Here is a 16,785-nt window from a genome sequence, read left to right on the forward strand (position 1 = left end):
TCCTAATAAAATATTGGCACTCTGGCTATTTGCGTGTGCGGCCACCCTCTTGTTTTTTCATGATTTCCTCTACAGTTTTCTCCCGTGTGCCGGCACCGCTACAAGGACTTGTGCGTTAGCATTTTTGTACACAGTTCATGTCAACTACTCCCAAAATGTGATGTATTTATTTGGCCGCAGACCAGGCCATCTCAAAGATATTTGTTCCAGGAACCCCCAGCAGCAAGGAACGGATTCAGGGTGCTGCGATTGGACCCTTACGGGTCCATTTTCTTCCATTTGTCCTCAGTTATGGGGGTCCTTGAAATGAAAACAAGGTTTGTGAACCACCGTACACTAAATGGAACAGAGCCTTGGTGGCCGAACGGATAGCGGAGCGGTCTTGATACCGGAAGGTCGCCAGTTCGAATCAGCGGTCCGACACGTTAAAATTACCACCGCTGAAGTGCCCTTGAACAAGGCATTGAACCACTACGATGAAATGTGTTCTATGAGCAGGGCCTGGCTGGAAACAAGTTCTTGAGCTTAGCCCAGATACCCTGGGTAAATATAGTAATCATTTCATTTCATAGTATCACCTACACCTGTCAAGGAAGTAGGAAGAGTTATTCTTTGTGTGTGCCTATTAACCCATTTTGACCTGAGATCAGATTCTAAAAATCTTCTACATCCTGACAGTTTTCTGAAAAAGCTATGTTTCGATGTCAGTGGTTCTTCGATTTTTCAAAAATAGCAGACCTACAAGCTCATAGCGCGCCACTCGGTGGTGCGCTATGAGCTTGTAGATCTGCTATTTTTCAATAGCTAAAGCACAACATAATGCTAACACCAAAAGGGGTTCCCACCCAAAATGGGTTAACACCTAGAACGCCCGGGGTTATTTAATCCATTACATTATAGTTAAGTTAAGGGTTATTTAATCCATTACAGTTAAATTAAGGGTTATTTAATCCATTACATTATAGCGCCCAGTCGATTTATAAACATGGACCACTTTTACAGACGGACCGGATGTTGTTGTGAATGCGTGTGTAGCAGCTAACAATAGCCACGCCACTTCAAAGTCGATCGACAACAACGGGAGGTAAGAATAAATCTATCGCGACTAGCGACTGGACCGCGGAGCGCCGTCTAACACAGGATCTTTTTTTTATAATTAGACGGGATGATTTAGATCGCGAGTTATTCACGTTTTAAGATTTTCGTTTTCATCAGCTAAACAGGGGAGGGAGTTTTTCGATGACGTCTCACTCTTACGCAACATCGAGGATTGCCCAACAGGCGCTCCCAGGCTGTGGAGCCATGCGATCCGTTCTCATATCAATAAACTTCGTCTTTTGGACAATATTTTGTCCTGGGCGTCGGGCGATACTAATAGATAAGACGAAGATACTTCGTCCTGGGCGTTGGGGGTGTTAACCCATTCTGGACGGGAACCCCTTCTGGTGTTTTAACTAAGCATTATGTTATACTTTAGCTATTGAAAAATAGCAGATCTACAATCTCGTAGCGCGCCACCGAGTGGCGCGCTACGAGCTTGTAGGGCTGCTATTTTTGAAAAATCGTGAAAATGTGGTGCAAATCTTGACAGAAAACTGTCAGGATTTAGAAGACATTTTACAAATGTCGACGTCAGGCCTAAATGGCTTAATCATGCGTGTCACCCTCACCTGGACATAGTGCACGTGTTCAAACAGGTCTCCACGGTGATAGCGCACGGGCAGGTCGAAGGGACAGAAGAGGCTGCGCTGCTGCTGTCCCAGACGACACATCTGATGGTTACCTGGAGACACACACAGCACAGGATTACTACACTTGTGAGGACATTGACATTTTAGTCCTAATGAATGACTAATTGACTAATCAATTTAGTCCTATGAATGCCATTATTATTATTTTTTTAAACCATAAGCCTAAATAGTCCAGCAGATTAACCCATTAACCCAAAATGTTTGGTCCTCAAATGCGTCCATCATTGTGCCTAATCCAGTTCAATACCCACTGCTGTAGTACAGTATGTATGATCAAGTAGGACGTTCATTTACGGAAGGAAAGAAAAAAGTTAAAATGTGACCAAATTTGACTGAGGGGCTGCCATTGGATTTTTTTAAATTTTCGTTTTTTCATGTCATATGAAAGCAGGGAATCATAGCTTCAAATTGACGTATTGGTTGTTCAGTTTGACCCACCAGTTTTGGAGATATTGGCTTATAGAGTAATGTCTTGCAGAGAAACAGCGAGTTGAGAAAACAGGCTTGAAAGGATCACTTCTGTGGTCTCTAACATTACACCTAGCTACATGTTTAAGCATTTATTTCATATTTACATGTATTCTGTAGTCTCTAACATTACACCTAGCTACATGTTTAAGCATTTATTTCATATATGTATTCTGTAGTCTCTAACATTACACCTAGCTACATGTTTAAGCATTTATTTCATATTTACATGTCGATTTCAGACACTTATTTCAGACATGCTCTATGTGAAGAGTCTGCTTGTGCTATGAAGTTTTTCTCCTCTGGTGAAAAGATGGAATTTGTACGATGGCAGTCTCTCAGTCAAATCTGGTCACAAATATGGAGATGAGACGGCGACAATGTGAACGGCGGTCAGTCTCTCTCCCTCTCTCTCCCTCTCCCTCTCCCTCTCTCTCCCTCCCTCCCTCTCTCTCCCTCTCTCTCTCTCTCCCTCTCCCTCACCCAGCTGAGCCTCCTTGGCCATCTGGGTCTCGTGGATGATGTTCCGGAGGATCTGCTCCTCCTGGAGCAGCTTGTGTTTGTCCAGAGCCTCCTGCTGCCGGAGGTAGTGGTCGTGTTGCTTCTGGTACTCCTTCAGCTCGTTGAGCGTGCGCTGCAGTGACCTGTGGGCAGTGGTGGGAAACGCTTTTATTAAACCCATTAAGAGCTTGAAAGAATCTGTGTCACTTTAGCTTTTAACCACTTAAAAAAAAAATAGCCAAAGTTTAAAATAATGATTAAAGGGAACATTGGTAACTCAAATCTTTGCTTCTGGGGGTCCCTGGAACAAAACATTTTGAGATAGGAGGCGGCGACCAAATCTAACTATAATTTACTCAATGAATCAATGAGTTTGTCTGAATTTTTTCCATTTAACAAATGATAACTTCTTTCCCATCGCGACCGCTAGCAACACCTGCATCACAGGCCACCGTTCTCGCCGTTACTCCACTGTGAGGCTTCCTCTGAGACAACCGCAACACAACAAACGGTGGCCTATACAATTCCGCGCCTGGCCCAGCGCTACGACTGCCAACACACTGCGACGCCCCCACTGGACATTGTGGCAGCGGTGGCCGAACGGTTTGCGGAGCGGTCTTGATACCGGAAGGTCGCCAGTTCGTATCCCCGGACCGGCACGTTAAAATTACCACCGCTGAAGTGCCCTTGAGCAAGGCATTGAACCACTACCATGAAATGTTCTATGAGCAGGGCCTGGCTGTAAACAAGTATCTGATGCTTAGTCCAGTTACCCTGGGTAAATATAGTAACTTTGCTTTGCTTTGACTGTAACATTCCACCGCGGCGAACACGCGTCGAGCATTTCCCCACATGTTGCTGCATCACGACCACAAGAACACGCTGCTGGTCACTTCCCCAGTAGGCTAAAGGTGTTTTCACCACAACATGGAATGAGCGGGTCCATTTGGTTTAATACACTCCCAAAGTTCAATTACCGTGTACTTTTTATATCTGTTGTATCCTAATATAATCGATAATATAACCACCACTCGAGGGAGGGGGAAGACAGCTACAGCTCTTGCTTGGAAACGACTGAGCTGGCGAGAAGGGACTTATTTTTCTTTTCTTCCTTAAAAAGGAAAAAAAAAGGGGGAAAAAAAGAAAAGAAAATCACACATGTGAAGTGAGCGGTGCAACTGTAGCGTGTGGGGGTCCGTGGGCGTGGGGGGTCCCTGCAACATCGACACCCTCAGGAACGCACCCAGGGGGGGCGGCCCGGTTCCAGCAAGCCGCCCCACGTCCGAAATGGTCGAGAAATTACAGAGTTACCGCGTGGGGGTCCCCACAACATCCAGACCCCAAGGAACGTGCCCGGTGAGCCTTCCCACGTCCGAAACGGTCGAGAAGTGAAAGAGTTACCGTGTTGCGACTTTCCGTGCTCGGACCCATACATAGGGACACACATAGCTGCGTAATGGAGCAGAGGCACCGCTCAGAAACAACGCCGACCTCTGACCTGTGGCACCAAAGTGAAGCAACTGAAAACATATCTTCAGGTTTGAACCCCAAGCCTCTAGCCTGGCTTCAGCCACACTGATGAACCCCAAGCCTCTAGGCTGGCTTCAGCCACACTGATGAACCCCAAGCCTCTAGGCTGGCTTCAGCCACACTGATGAACCCCAAGCCTCTAGGCTGGCTTCAGCCACACTGATGAACCCCAAGCCTCTAGGCTGGCTTCAGCCACACTGATGAACCCCAAGCCTCTAGGCTGGCTTCAGCCACACTGATGAACCCCAAGCCTCTAGCCTGGCTTCAGCCACACTGATGAACCCCAAGCCTCTAGGCTGGCTTCAGCCACACTGATGAACCCCAAGCCTCTAGGCTGGCTTCAGCCACACTGATGAACCCCAAGCCTCTAGGCTGGCTTCAGCCACACTGATGAACCCCAAGCCTCTAGCCTGGCTTCAGCCACACTGATGAACCCCAAGCCTCTAGGCTGGCTTCAGCCACACTGATGAACCCCAAGCCTCTAGGCTGGCTTCAGCCACACTGATGAACCCCAAGCCTCTAGGCTGGCTTCAGCCACACTGATGAACCCCAAGCCTCTAGGCTGGCTTCAGCCACACTGATGAACCCCAAGCCTCTAGCCTGGCTTCAGCCACACTGATAATGAACCCCAAGCCTCTAGGCTGGCTTCAGCCACACTGATAATGAACCCCAAGCCTCTAGCCTGGCTTCAGCCACACTGATGAACCCCAAGCCTCTAGCCTGGCTTCAGCCACACTGATGAACCCCAAGCCTCTAGGCTGGCTTCAGCCACACTGATGAACCCCAAGCCTCTAGGCTGGCTTCAGCCACACTGATGAACCCCAAGCCTCTAGGCTGGCTTCAGCCACACTGATGAGTAACGTCCATTCCTCCCCGATATCACAGCGACAACTTTGCAATGTTTGAATGTCACTCGATTTCACTTTAAACCATACGCGGGTGAAACAGCTCAGTCATTGTGGTGGGGGGGATGGGGGGGGGGGGGGGGGGGGGGCGTGGCAGAAAGCCGTTGTGACGTGCGGTCACTACTGAAGTAGTCAAAGCCAAGGACAATAGAGCCTCCTGCACCCAATGTCATACAATGAGCAGCAGCATCGCCTCCATCCGTCGCGTGTCTGTGCGTGCGTGTCTCAGCCACACAGACACGTATTTATGCGAGTCCCAGGAATACACAGACCCCCCCCCCACCCCTCCCCCCCAGGGAATGCTCTGCAGACCACTTGCCTAATAATATTAACTTTGTGACCTTCCCAAGCTCTGTCTTTCCCCTTAACCCATTTTGACCTGAGATCAGATTCTAAAAATGTCTTCTACATCCTGACAGTTTTCTGAAAAAGCTATGTTTCTATGTCAGTCGTTCTTCGATTTTTCAAAAATAGCAGACCTACAAGCTCGTAGCGCGCCACTCGGTGGCGCTCTATGAGCTTGTAGATCTGCTATTTTTCAATAGCTAAAGCATAACATAATGCTAACACCAAAAGGGGTTCCCGCCCAGAATGGGTTAAACAGACGTCAACTGGTCTCGGGCTCTGACGACATGATTACAGCGATGAGTCAAAGAGGCCCCGCCCCTTTCCATGACCGTAGCTTCTAACAGCGTGACAACCGGATGGTTTGTAAAAGGGCTTATGACTCACTGTCAGTGGTGTGTGTGGACGTTTGGTCGTGATAGAACATGAGGACGTGAGATTAGAAAAGCATGTCACATCCCCGTGTGGCCTCGGGCAACAGGGAACACCTCACGTCCCCCGTGTGGCCTCGGGCAACAGGGAACACCTCACGTCCCCCGTGTGGCCTCGGGCAACAGGGAACACCTCACGTCCCCCGTGTGGCCTCGGGCAACAGGGAACACCTCACGTCCCCCGTGTGGCCTCGGGCAACAGGGAACACCTCACGTCCCCCGTGTGGCCTCGGGCAACAGGGAACACCTCACGTCCCCCGTGTGGCCTCGGGCAACAGGGAAGACCTCACAGCATGTCACGTCCCCCGTGTGGCCTCGGGCAACAGGGAAGACCTCCCCGTGTGGCCTCGGGCAACAGGGAAGACCTCCCCGTGTGGCCTCGGGCAACAGGGAAGACCTCACAGACAAAGCACGTCACGTCCCCCGTGTGGCCTCGGGCAACAGGGAAGACCTCCCCGTGTGGCCTCGGGCAACAGGGAAGACCTCCCCGTGTGGCCTCGGGCAACAGGGAAGACCTCCCCGTGTGGCCTCGGGCAACAGGGAAGACCTCCCCGTGTGGCCTCGGGCAACAGGGAAGACCTCACAGACAAAGCATGTCACGTCCCCCGTGTGGCCTCGGGCAACAGGGAACACCTCACGTCCGGGGGGGGGGGGGGGGAGAGAGTCAAAAAAGGGTTGCTCAACTGGGTGCAGACAATACGTAGAAAGGAATATACAATCAACTCTATACTCCAGTCACCTAGAACGGAGTATGAATGGATGGGCCTTTAGGAGTTTTGTTTAATGGTTAGGATCGGCAGCAGCAGTCTACCAAACACAGGCTTTCATCAGTGTTAACACTTTGATTGCTACAGAATCTCCCCAGGCCTATTTTGATGTTGCTACCGTTTAACATTGCACGAAGGCCTTGTTCGGGGGCCCACAGCAAATTGTTCTCTTATAGCGAGAATCACACGCATACATCAAAAGAAAGCTGAACTTGTCCACTTCAATTTAAACTAGAAGAAGTGCCCTTCTGGGCACAGGTCTCCACCAGGAGGATAGGACTGTGTGAGATGTTTGTCAAAATGTTTAGGAGTAATATAAACATGTTTGCCTTTGATGGCAATTGGATGATTTGAGGCATTTTGTTCCAAAAATGTGTTTAGCAAAAATCAACCTGTTGGTGGCGCTATAACAGACCAATGTGAAAAGGGTGGGATATATTCCTCAGCCTAGTAAGAAAATGTGAAACATTTCACGTAAATTGCATGCTGCGTTCATGATTTGAGGCTTTTGTTCAAAACGGGGCAATCTTGCAAACTGTGAAAGCCAATTATAGCCAATTAGGATGGAATATGAAATATGGGACAGATCCGAGTTGAGCACATGACCATAGAGATACTCTGTAACGATTTGTGAGATTTTTGGACAGAATCTGGAGGAGTAATATCAAAAAATGTGTTTTACAAAAGTCGGCCTCCTGGTGGCGCTATAAAAGGCAGATGCGGAAAATGCAGGTCAAAGGTTTGTCCTTGGCCTCTAGGGAGTGTGCATGCAACGTTTCACGCAGATCGGTGCAGTTTTAGGTAAAACATGTGAAAAGCTGCCTCATGGTGGCGCTATAAGAGGCCGTTCTGGAAAATGTGGGCTAGAGGTTCATCGTTGGCATCCAGGGAGTGTGTGTGCAAAGTTTGGCATCGACCGGGTTAACGGTGCCGGAGATTAGCTGGTAACGGACGGACGGAAGGACGAACGAACGAACGAACGGACGGACGGCCGGCCGGACGGACGGACGGACGGACACACACACACACACACACACACACACACGGACGGAGTGCAAAACATACTCTCTCCCCATGCCTTCGGCCTGGTGGAGACCAAAATACATTTTGATTTTACCATGTTCTATTCTGGAGATATTGACCTTTTTGCAACACCTGCATTTGCCTGGAAGTGGTTATCTTGAACAGCGAGCAGAGTTATGGATGGTTTAAAGTCAGAGACATTGACAGGCAGATATAAAATTGAACCCAATAAATATCCTATACATCCTATACACCGAATGAAAGCCCTGAATGTGTACTTTTACGAGGAAAACAGTACACATTGATCCCTTCTACAGTTAGACAGTAATTGGTTATTGAATGCAGCTTGTGCCCACCAGATAACTTCAGAGAAGACATGGACGTGAACTCCTCAATATTCACAAAATAAGGCCTATAGCGACATATAAATACTATATACCGTATGAAACAGAAGACTCTCTGCTTTCATAAGAAAAAAACTTCTACTGTAGTAATAATAAAAATCACACCCATGTGAAGTGAGTGGTGCAACTCTGTCCCATATTCTGTTCTCTGCTTATTCAATACAGCTCGCTATATACGGACTGAGACAGAAAGTCATGTAAACCTTTTATTTACAGTTTGGTCTGTAAACTTCTACTGTAATAATAAAAATCACACCCCTGTGAAGTGAGCGGTGCACCTGTTCTCTACAGTTGCGCGGTGCAACTGTAGAGAACAGTTGCACCATGTCCATGTCCATGTCTTCTCTGCAGTTATATCTGGTGGGCGCAATGTGCATCCAGTAGCCAATTTATGACAAACTGTACATGGGATCAATGTTTACTCTTTTCCTCGTAAAAGTACACATTCAGGGCTTTCATTCGGTGTATAGGATGTATAGCATATTTATTGTGTTTATTGTTATATCTGCCTGTCAATGTCTGACTATAAACCTTCATAACTCTGCTTTCTTTAGATGATGATGATGATGATTGCCTCGCCTCGCCTAATCTCTCACTGCTTTCATTGTCTTGATCGCAGTAACATTGGGGGGGGGGGGGGGGGGTGTCATGGGCACATTGGGCAGCAAAAGTCTTGATCCGTACGGCTATAAAAAGTCCCATTCCACCGTTCGGTTCAGACATGCAGCCCGGCTGTGATGTCGACGACAAGGAAAAAATGACTTCCACAGATCACAACACCACGGTTTAGGACGCGGAAAAGTTCGTTATACATTACACCCGGGTCGATTACGTCCCCGACGCGTTCATTGCGGTCTTATCACTACAATTATAATGAATAAAAAAGCGTTACAATCACACATCCGAGCGATCTCCGATTATGACGGCTCTGCATGGGCGCGTCCATTTTACACTGGCTTCTACACGTAAAGCGGCCCACCCTCCTGTTTTCAGGAGGGGAGGGGTTTTTTGTTTTTTTTTGTTTTTTTCTGATCACGTGAGCGGGACTAAGCAGCAATGACAGGGGGATGGTTCTTCATTGTCCGGGTGGGTAAAAAGATGAATGAAAGTATGCTATAAAAAAGTGATTAAAACGTATGGATACGTGGTTAGCACCGGACGTTTGATTAATTAATAACGTATGGATACGCGGTTAGCGTTCGCTGTGTTAACATTACGTTCTCAACCTCAATATTTCTACGCCTGATAAACACTATTTTACATTTAAATGTATTGCTTAAACAGCGGTCCTTAACATTTTTGGCCGTGCGCCAGTTACCTCCTCCTCACCTAGCTGACCCCTGAGTGCCAACCGTAACGAGCGATTGTTCGAACCCCCATAGCCAATCAGGAGAGAGTACCCATTTATCATCTTCAGTGTTCCAGTTCCAGTTCGGTCTGCTCATTTCTCTGTCTCAATAGTTCCAATTTCACTTGTTTTAATAAAAACAAGCCATACAAAATGGTTGGGTGACCTGACCTAGCCTGGCTAATAAGCCAGACTCAAATCACACTGTCGTGTGGTATTTGAGTCTGGAGATGCTGTGTATGGATCTTGTTTCCCGGGGGGTGGGTTCAAACATTTTCTCTGACGCAATTGGTCAGAGCTACTGTCAGTCAAAGGTCTCAAGCATTGAACGTCACTGTACCAAAGCCCGCCGATATTGCATACCGTGTCCCGATTGGCCACACCAGTTCTCTGGTGTAGGAAATGGGCGTACAATTGAGCCTCTCCAGACCGTAATCCGCCGGCAGGCAATTTTTCTTTTTGCCAACGGCTGATTCGGTCTGGCTTATTAGCCAGGCTAGACCTGACCCACAGTTTGGGGAGACACTGTCCTGCAGTACCTGTGTTGGGCCTCCAGGCGTTGCTCCAGCTTCTGCTGACAGAGCACAGCGTGCTTCCTCCGGAGGGCCTGCTCCAAGCCCGGCTGGGCCTGCAGCGCCTGCTCATAGCACAGCACCGAGTGGTTGTACTCCCCGAGCATCTGAGAGAGACACACAGAGAGGTTATTGGACACAGAAACACAGCACCGAGTGGTTGTCCTCCCCGAGCATCTGAGAGAGAGACACAGAGAGGTTATTGGACACAGAAACACAGCACCGAGTGGTTGTCCTCCCCGAGCATCTGAGAGAGACACACAGAGAGGTTATTGGACACAGAAACACAGCACCGAGTGGTTGTCCTCCCCGAGCATCCGAGAGAGACACACAGAAACACAGCACGTGGCGGTACAGTAGAAATCGTTCATTGTGTCACCGTTTGACAGATACAAGTCACAGGTCCTCGCTAAACGAGATACCTGTGCAAAAGTTTACCCCCCCCCCCTCCCGCGTGTAGTGGCTGGTGAACAGATCTGACCCATTTTGACAGTTTTCTGAAAAAGCTATGTTTCTATGTCAGTCGTTCTTTGATTTTTCAAAAATAGCAGATCTACAAGCTCATAGCGCGCCACCGAGTGGCGCACTATGAGCTTGTAGATCTGCTATTTTTCAATAGCTAAAGCATAACATAATGCCTTAAAACACCAACAGGGGTTCCCGCCCAAAATGGGTTAAATCTACTTACAGCATAAATGTTAGCCAGTGTGTAGTGGCTGGTGAACAGATCTGAGGTCAGTTTAAATCTACTCACAGCATAGATGTTAGCCAGCGTGTAGTGGCTGGTGAACAGATCTGAGGTCAGTTTAAATCTACTCACAGCATAGATGTTAGCCAGCGTGTAGTGGCTGGTGAACAGATCTGAGGTCAGTTTAAATCTACTCACAGCATAGATGTTAGCCAGCGTGTAGTGGCTGGTGAACAGATCTGAGGTCAGGTCCAAGGCAGCGTGGGCCAGGATGGCGGCGTCCGCCGAGAAGTGGGCGCGGTGCAGGATGTTGGCCATATTGACCAGGGCGACGTCCTTGTGCTGTCTGCGTTGGACACACACACACACTTTAATCATTGATTTATGTCCACATAAGAGATACAATACAAGGACACACATATTTACAAGGTGCAATCAGCAAATACCCACACACCCGTCAGGGGTTCAAGTAACAGCGTCTTCCGATAGTGCGCACGCACGCACGCACACACGCACACGCACACACACACACACACACACACACACACACACACACACACACACACACACACACACACACACACACACACACACACACACACACACACACACACACACACACACACACGGGGGAGAAATGCAGAGCTCGAACCACACAGTATTTCAGTACCTGGGGGAGAAATGCAGAGCTCGAACCACACAGTATTTCAGTACCTGGGGGAGAAATGCAGAGCTCGAACCACACAGTATGTCAGTACCTGGGGGAGAAATGCAGAGCTCGAACCACACAGTATGTCAGTACCTGGGGGAGAAATGCAGAGCTCGAACCACACAGTATGTCAGTACCTGGGGGAGAAATGCAGAGCTCGAACCACACAGTATGTCAGTACCTGGGGGAGAAATGCAGAGCTCGAACCACACTATGTCAGTACCTGGGGGAGAAATGCAGAGCTCGAACCACACAGTATTTCAGTACCTGGGGGAGAAATGCAGAGCTCGAACCACACAGTATTTCAGTACCTGGGGGAGAAATGCAGAGCTCGAACCACACAGTATTTCAGTACCTGGGGGAGAAATGCAGAGCTCGAACCACACAGTCCACCGCCTTGCGTGGCTCATTCTTCATCCTCCAGTAGAATGAGGCCAGGTTGTAGAGGACCCAGGATGTGGAGTTCTGGAACACACAAACACAGCAGTGTTGACGTAGTCTGTAAAGATTTGGCTTTTGAATTTTGGCCTTCAAAAAGCAGTTACCAAGTGCATCATTGTTATGATTGTTTAATGTTTACATTTAAATCCCAGTTTATAGGCATTTTAGCTCCTAGCTCCATAACATTTATGCACTTGGTAACTGCTTTTTAAATGTTGGCATGGTGTGGATAATTTGTGATGTTCAAAAAACATCACAAATTAATTTGGCACGCCCCCTAGTGGTCGGTTTGCAACCAAACCATTTTAAGCTCCAGGCAGCCACCATCTTGGAAACGATGCCTTTCTAGTTAGTTAGTTTTTCATAACTTTAGTTAGTTATATGAAAACGTATGCATTTACATATTAAATCCCAGTGTATAGGCATTTTAGCTCATTTTAGCCACCGTGGACTCTTTTCAATTATTTTGGTTTTCAACCATACCTATACGCATCTAATATTTGAGTCTGTGTAAACAGACCACTAGGGGGCGCACCCAACATGCTTGCACAGCTTTTTGAAAACCTTATACCCATACCAAACACCACGCCAAAAATCTAAAACGTGTCACCAAAAGCCAAATCTTGGTTATTTCTTACAAGTTCGCACCCAGCAATGACGAAAAATGTTTGACTACCTTTTTTCACTGACGAAAACTAAATACAAACTAAGCTATGACGACGACGACGACGACGACGACTAGTAAAAACTAATACTAAATATATTGACAATATCATCAACAAATAAAAACTAGTGAAGAAGATAGCCAGTAGAACTAGAAGACAAGTCATGTTTGGTTGCACACGGGTGTTGCGCTCTGAAAATAGACGATCTGCAAGCTGGCGATGCGTTGTGAGCTTGTAGATCTGCAAAGCTCGCGATGCGTTGTGAGCTTGTAGATCTGCAAGCTGGCGATGCGTTGTGAGCTTGTAGATCTGCAAGCTGGTGATGCGTTGTGAGCTTGTAGATCTGCAAGCTGGCGATGCGTTGTGAGCTTGTAGATCTGCAAGCTGGCGATGCGTTGTGAGCTTGTAGATCTGCAAGCTGGTGATGCGTTGTGAGCTTGCAGATAGTCTATTTTCAGCATGCAACCAAGTGCAGAAGATTACCCCTCACGTTTTGTTCTGTAAATACACTTTTACTGCTCCTAGTATTGATGATTTCTTGTCTTTCACACGAAACAAGCCCTCAGTGTCTTTGTCATTATTGTATAACTGCACCTCTGTACATTTTGCAAACTTATCCAATCAATACAAAAAAATAAAATAAAACTGCAATAATCAGTAATGCTGACTGTTATCAGTGGTTCTGTTCAGACGGGACAACTGGGACTGTTATCAGTGGTTCTGTTCAGACGGGACAACTGGGACTGTTATCAGTGGTTCTGTTCAGACGGGACAACTGGGACTGTTATCAGTGGTTCTGTTCAGACGGGACAACTGGGACTGTTATCAGTGGTTCTGTTCAGACGGGACAACTGGGACTGTTATCAGTGGTTCTGTTCAGACGGGACAACTGGGACTGTTATCAGTGGTTCTGTTCAGACGGGACAACTGGGACTGTTATCAGTGGTTCTGTTCAGCCAGGACAACTGGGACTGTTATCAGTGGTTCTGTTCAGACGGGACAACTGGGACTGTTATCAGTGGTTCTGTTCAGCCAGGACAACTGGGACTGTTATCAGTGGTTCTGTTCAGACGGGACAACTGTTATCAGTGGTTCTGTTCAGCCAGGACAACTGGGACTGTTATCAGTGGTTCTGTTCAGCCAGGACAACTGGGACTGTTATCAATGGTTCTGTTCAGACGGAACAACTGTTATCAGTGGTTCTGTTCAGACGGGACAACTGTTATCAGTGGTTCTGTTCAGACGGGACAACTGTTATCAGTGGTTCTGTTCAGACGGGACAACTGTTATCAGTGGTTCTGTTCAGACGGGACAACTGTTATCAGTGGTTCTGTTCAGCCAGGACAACTGGGACTGTTATCAATGGTTCTGTTCAGACGGGACAACTGTTATCAGTGGTTCTGTTCAGCCAGGACAACTGGGACTGTTATCAGTGGTTCTGTTCAGCCAGGACAACTGGGACTGTTATCAGTGGTTCTGTTCAGCGGGAGGCATACTATGGTCCGACGGAGCATTGGTTCGACATGCGTCCGCACCTCGGACTAGCGCCTGCTCCCGTGCTTGCGGTTATGGTTAGGTTAGGGGTTGGAGGTATCGGATCAATGAATCGTCGGACCAAACACATGTAACCCTGTTCAGCCAGGACAACTGGGACTGTTATCAATGGTTCTGTTCAGCCAGGACAACTGGGACTGTCATCAGTGGTTCTGTTCAGCCAGGACAACTGGGACTGTTATCAGTGGTTCTGTTCAGCCAGGACAACTGTTATCATTGTTTCTGTTCAGCCAGGACAACTGGGACTGTTATCAATGGTTCTGTTCAGCCAGGACAACTGTTATCAGTGGTTCTGTTCAGACGGGACAACTGTTATCAGTGGTTCTGTTCAGACGGGACAACTGTTATCAGTGGTTCTGTTCAGACGGGACAACTGTTATCAGTGGTTCTGTTCAGACGGGACAACTGTTATCAGTGGTTCTGTTCAGCCAGGACAACTGGGACTGTTATCAGTGGTTCTGTTCAGCCAGGACAACTGGGACTGTTATCAGTGGTTCTGTTCAGCCAGGACAACTGGGACTGTCATCAGTGGTTCTGTTCAGCCAGGACAACTGGGACTGTCATCAGTGGTTCTGTTCAGCCAGGACAACTGGGACTGTTATCAGTGGTTCTGTTCAGACGGGACAACTGGGACTGTCATCAGTGGTTCTGTTCAGCCAGGACAACTGGGACTGTTATCAGTGGTTCTGTTCAGCCAGGACAACTGGGACTGTCATCAGTGGTTCTGTTCAGCCAGGACAACTGGGACTGTTATCAGTGGTTCTGTTCAGACGGGACAACTGGGACTGTTATCAGTGGTTCTGTTCAGCCAGGACAACTGTTATCAGTGGTTCTGTTCAGCCAGGACAACTGTTATCAGTGGTTCTGTTCAGCCAGGACAACTGGGACTGTTATCAGTGGTTCTGTTCAGCCAGGACAACTGGGACTGTTATCAGTGGTTCTGGTCAGACAGGACAACTGTTATCAATGGTTCTGTTCAGCCAGGACACCTGGGACTGTTATCAGTGGTTCTGTTCAGACGGGACAACTGTTATCAATGGTTCTGTTCAGCCAGGACACCTGGGACTGTTATCAGTGGTTCTGTTCAGCCAGGACAACTGTTATCAGTGGTTCTGTTCAGCTGGGACAACTGGGACTGTTATCAGTGGTTCTGTTCAGACGGGACAACGGTTAACAATGGTTCTGTTCAGCCAGGACAACTGGGACTGTTATCAGTGGTTCTGTTCAGCCAGGACAACTGGGACTGTTATCAGTGGTTCTGTTCAGTCAGGACAACTGGGACTGTTATCAGTGGTTCTGTTCAGCCAGGACAACTGGGAATGTTATCAGTGGTTCTGTTCAGCCAGGACAACTGGGAATGTTATCAGTGGTTCTGTTCAGCCAGGACAACTGGGAATGTTATCAGTGGTTCTGTTCAGCCAGGACAACTGGGACTGTTATCAGTGGTTCTGTTCAGACGGGAAAACTGTTATCAGTGGTTCTGTTCAGACGGGACAACTGTTATCAATGGTTCTGATACAAACTGGGGGGGGGGGGGGGGGCGGCGATGACAAGAAAACAAAAGAAAACACATTTTATTAGGAAAAATAAAACACTAAGAAAGGTCCTAGTTACTAGTTAGCCATATTGAAGGAGGGGCGTGGGGGGGGGGGGGGGGCTCTAGTCTAGGAGATCTGGAGAGTGCATTCCACAGGGTTGGAGTAGGAGGTCTGGGGTGTGCATTCCACAGGGTTGGAGTAGGAGGTCTGTGGCGTGGGGGGGGCTCTAGTCTAGGAGGTCTGGGGAGTGCATTCCACAGGGTTGGAGTAGGAGGTCTGTGGCGTGGGGGGGGCTCTAGTCTAGGAGATCTGGAGAGTGCATTCCACAGGGTTGGAGTAGGAGATCTGGGGAGTGGGGGGGGTCTCTAGTGTAGGAGATCTGGGGAGTGCATTCCACAGGGTTGGAGTAAGAGATCTGGGGAGTGGGGGGGGGTCTCTAGTCTAGGAGATCTGGAGAGTGCATTCCACAGGGTTGGAGTAGGAGGTCTGGGGAGTGGAGGGGGGGGGGGGGGGCTCTAGACTAGGAGATCAGGGGAGTGCATTCCACAGGGTTGGAGTAGGAGGTCTGGGGAGTGGGGGGGGGGGGTCTCTAGTCTAGGAGGTCTGGGGAGTGCATTCCACAGGGTTGGAGTAGGAGGTCTGGGGAGTGGGGGGGGTCTCTAGTCTAGGAGGTCTGGGGAGTGCATTCCACAGGGTTGGAGTAGGAGGTCTGGGGAGTGGGGGGGGGGGGTCTCTAGTCTAGGAGGTCTGGAGAGTGCATTCCACAGGGTTGGAGTAGGAGATCTGGGGAGTGCATTCCACAGGGTTGGAGTAGGAGATCTGGGGAGTGCATTCCACAGGGTTGGAGGAGGTCGTCTGGGGAGTGGGGGGGGGGTCTCTAGTCTAGGAGGTCTGGGGAGTGCATTCCACAGGGTTGGAGTAGGAGATCTGGGGAGTGCATTCCACAGGGTTGGAGTAGGAGGTCTGGAGAGTGCATTCGACAGGGTTGGAGTAGGAGATCTGGGGTGTGCATTCCACAGGGTTGGAGTAGGAGGTCTGGGGCGTGGGGGGGGCTCTAGTCTAGGAGGTCTGGGGAGTGCATTCCACAGGGTTGGAGTAGGAGGTCTGGGGCGTGGGGGGGGCTCTAGTCTAGGAGGTCTGGGGAG

The 16,785-nt window shown here is 48.6% G+C and overlaps 1 protein-coding gene across 3 annotated transcripts in view; it reads right to left on the minus strand.

Annotated features, from left to right (window-relative positions):
* The window catches only part of ttc17 (tetratricopeptide repeat domain 17), a 72,795-nt gene that overhangs the window by 39,137 nt on the left and 16,873 nt on the right, over positions 1 to 16,785 (minus strand). For all 3 annotated transcript variants that reach the window (XM_079496158.1, XM_079496157.1, XM_079496159.1), the window contains exons 6-10: positions 11,798 to 11,907; positions 10,932 to 11,079; positions 10,013 to 10,152; positions 2,703 to 2,863; positions 1,671 to 1,783 (exon numbers count right to left, since the gene is read on the minus strand). In XM_079496158.1, coding sequence (XP_079352284.1) covers positions 1,671 to 1,783; positions 2,703 to 2,863; positions 10,013 to 10,152; positions 10,932 to 11,079; positions 11,798 to 11,907 — 672 coding nt within the window. The remainder of the gene's footprint in view (positions 1 to 1,670; positions 1,784 to 2,702; positions 2,864 to 10,012; positions 10,153 to 10,931; positions 11,080 to 11,797; positions 11,908 to 16,785) is intronic.

The sequence above is a fragment of the Electrona antarctica genome, assembly GCF_951216825.1.
Source record: "Electrona antarctica genome assembly, chromosome: 3".
Taxonomy (NCBI): Eukaryota; Metazoa; Chordata; class Actinopteri; order Myctophiformes; family Myctophidae; genus Electrona; species Electrona antarctica.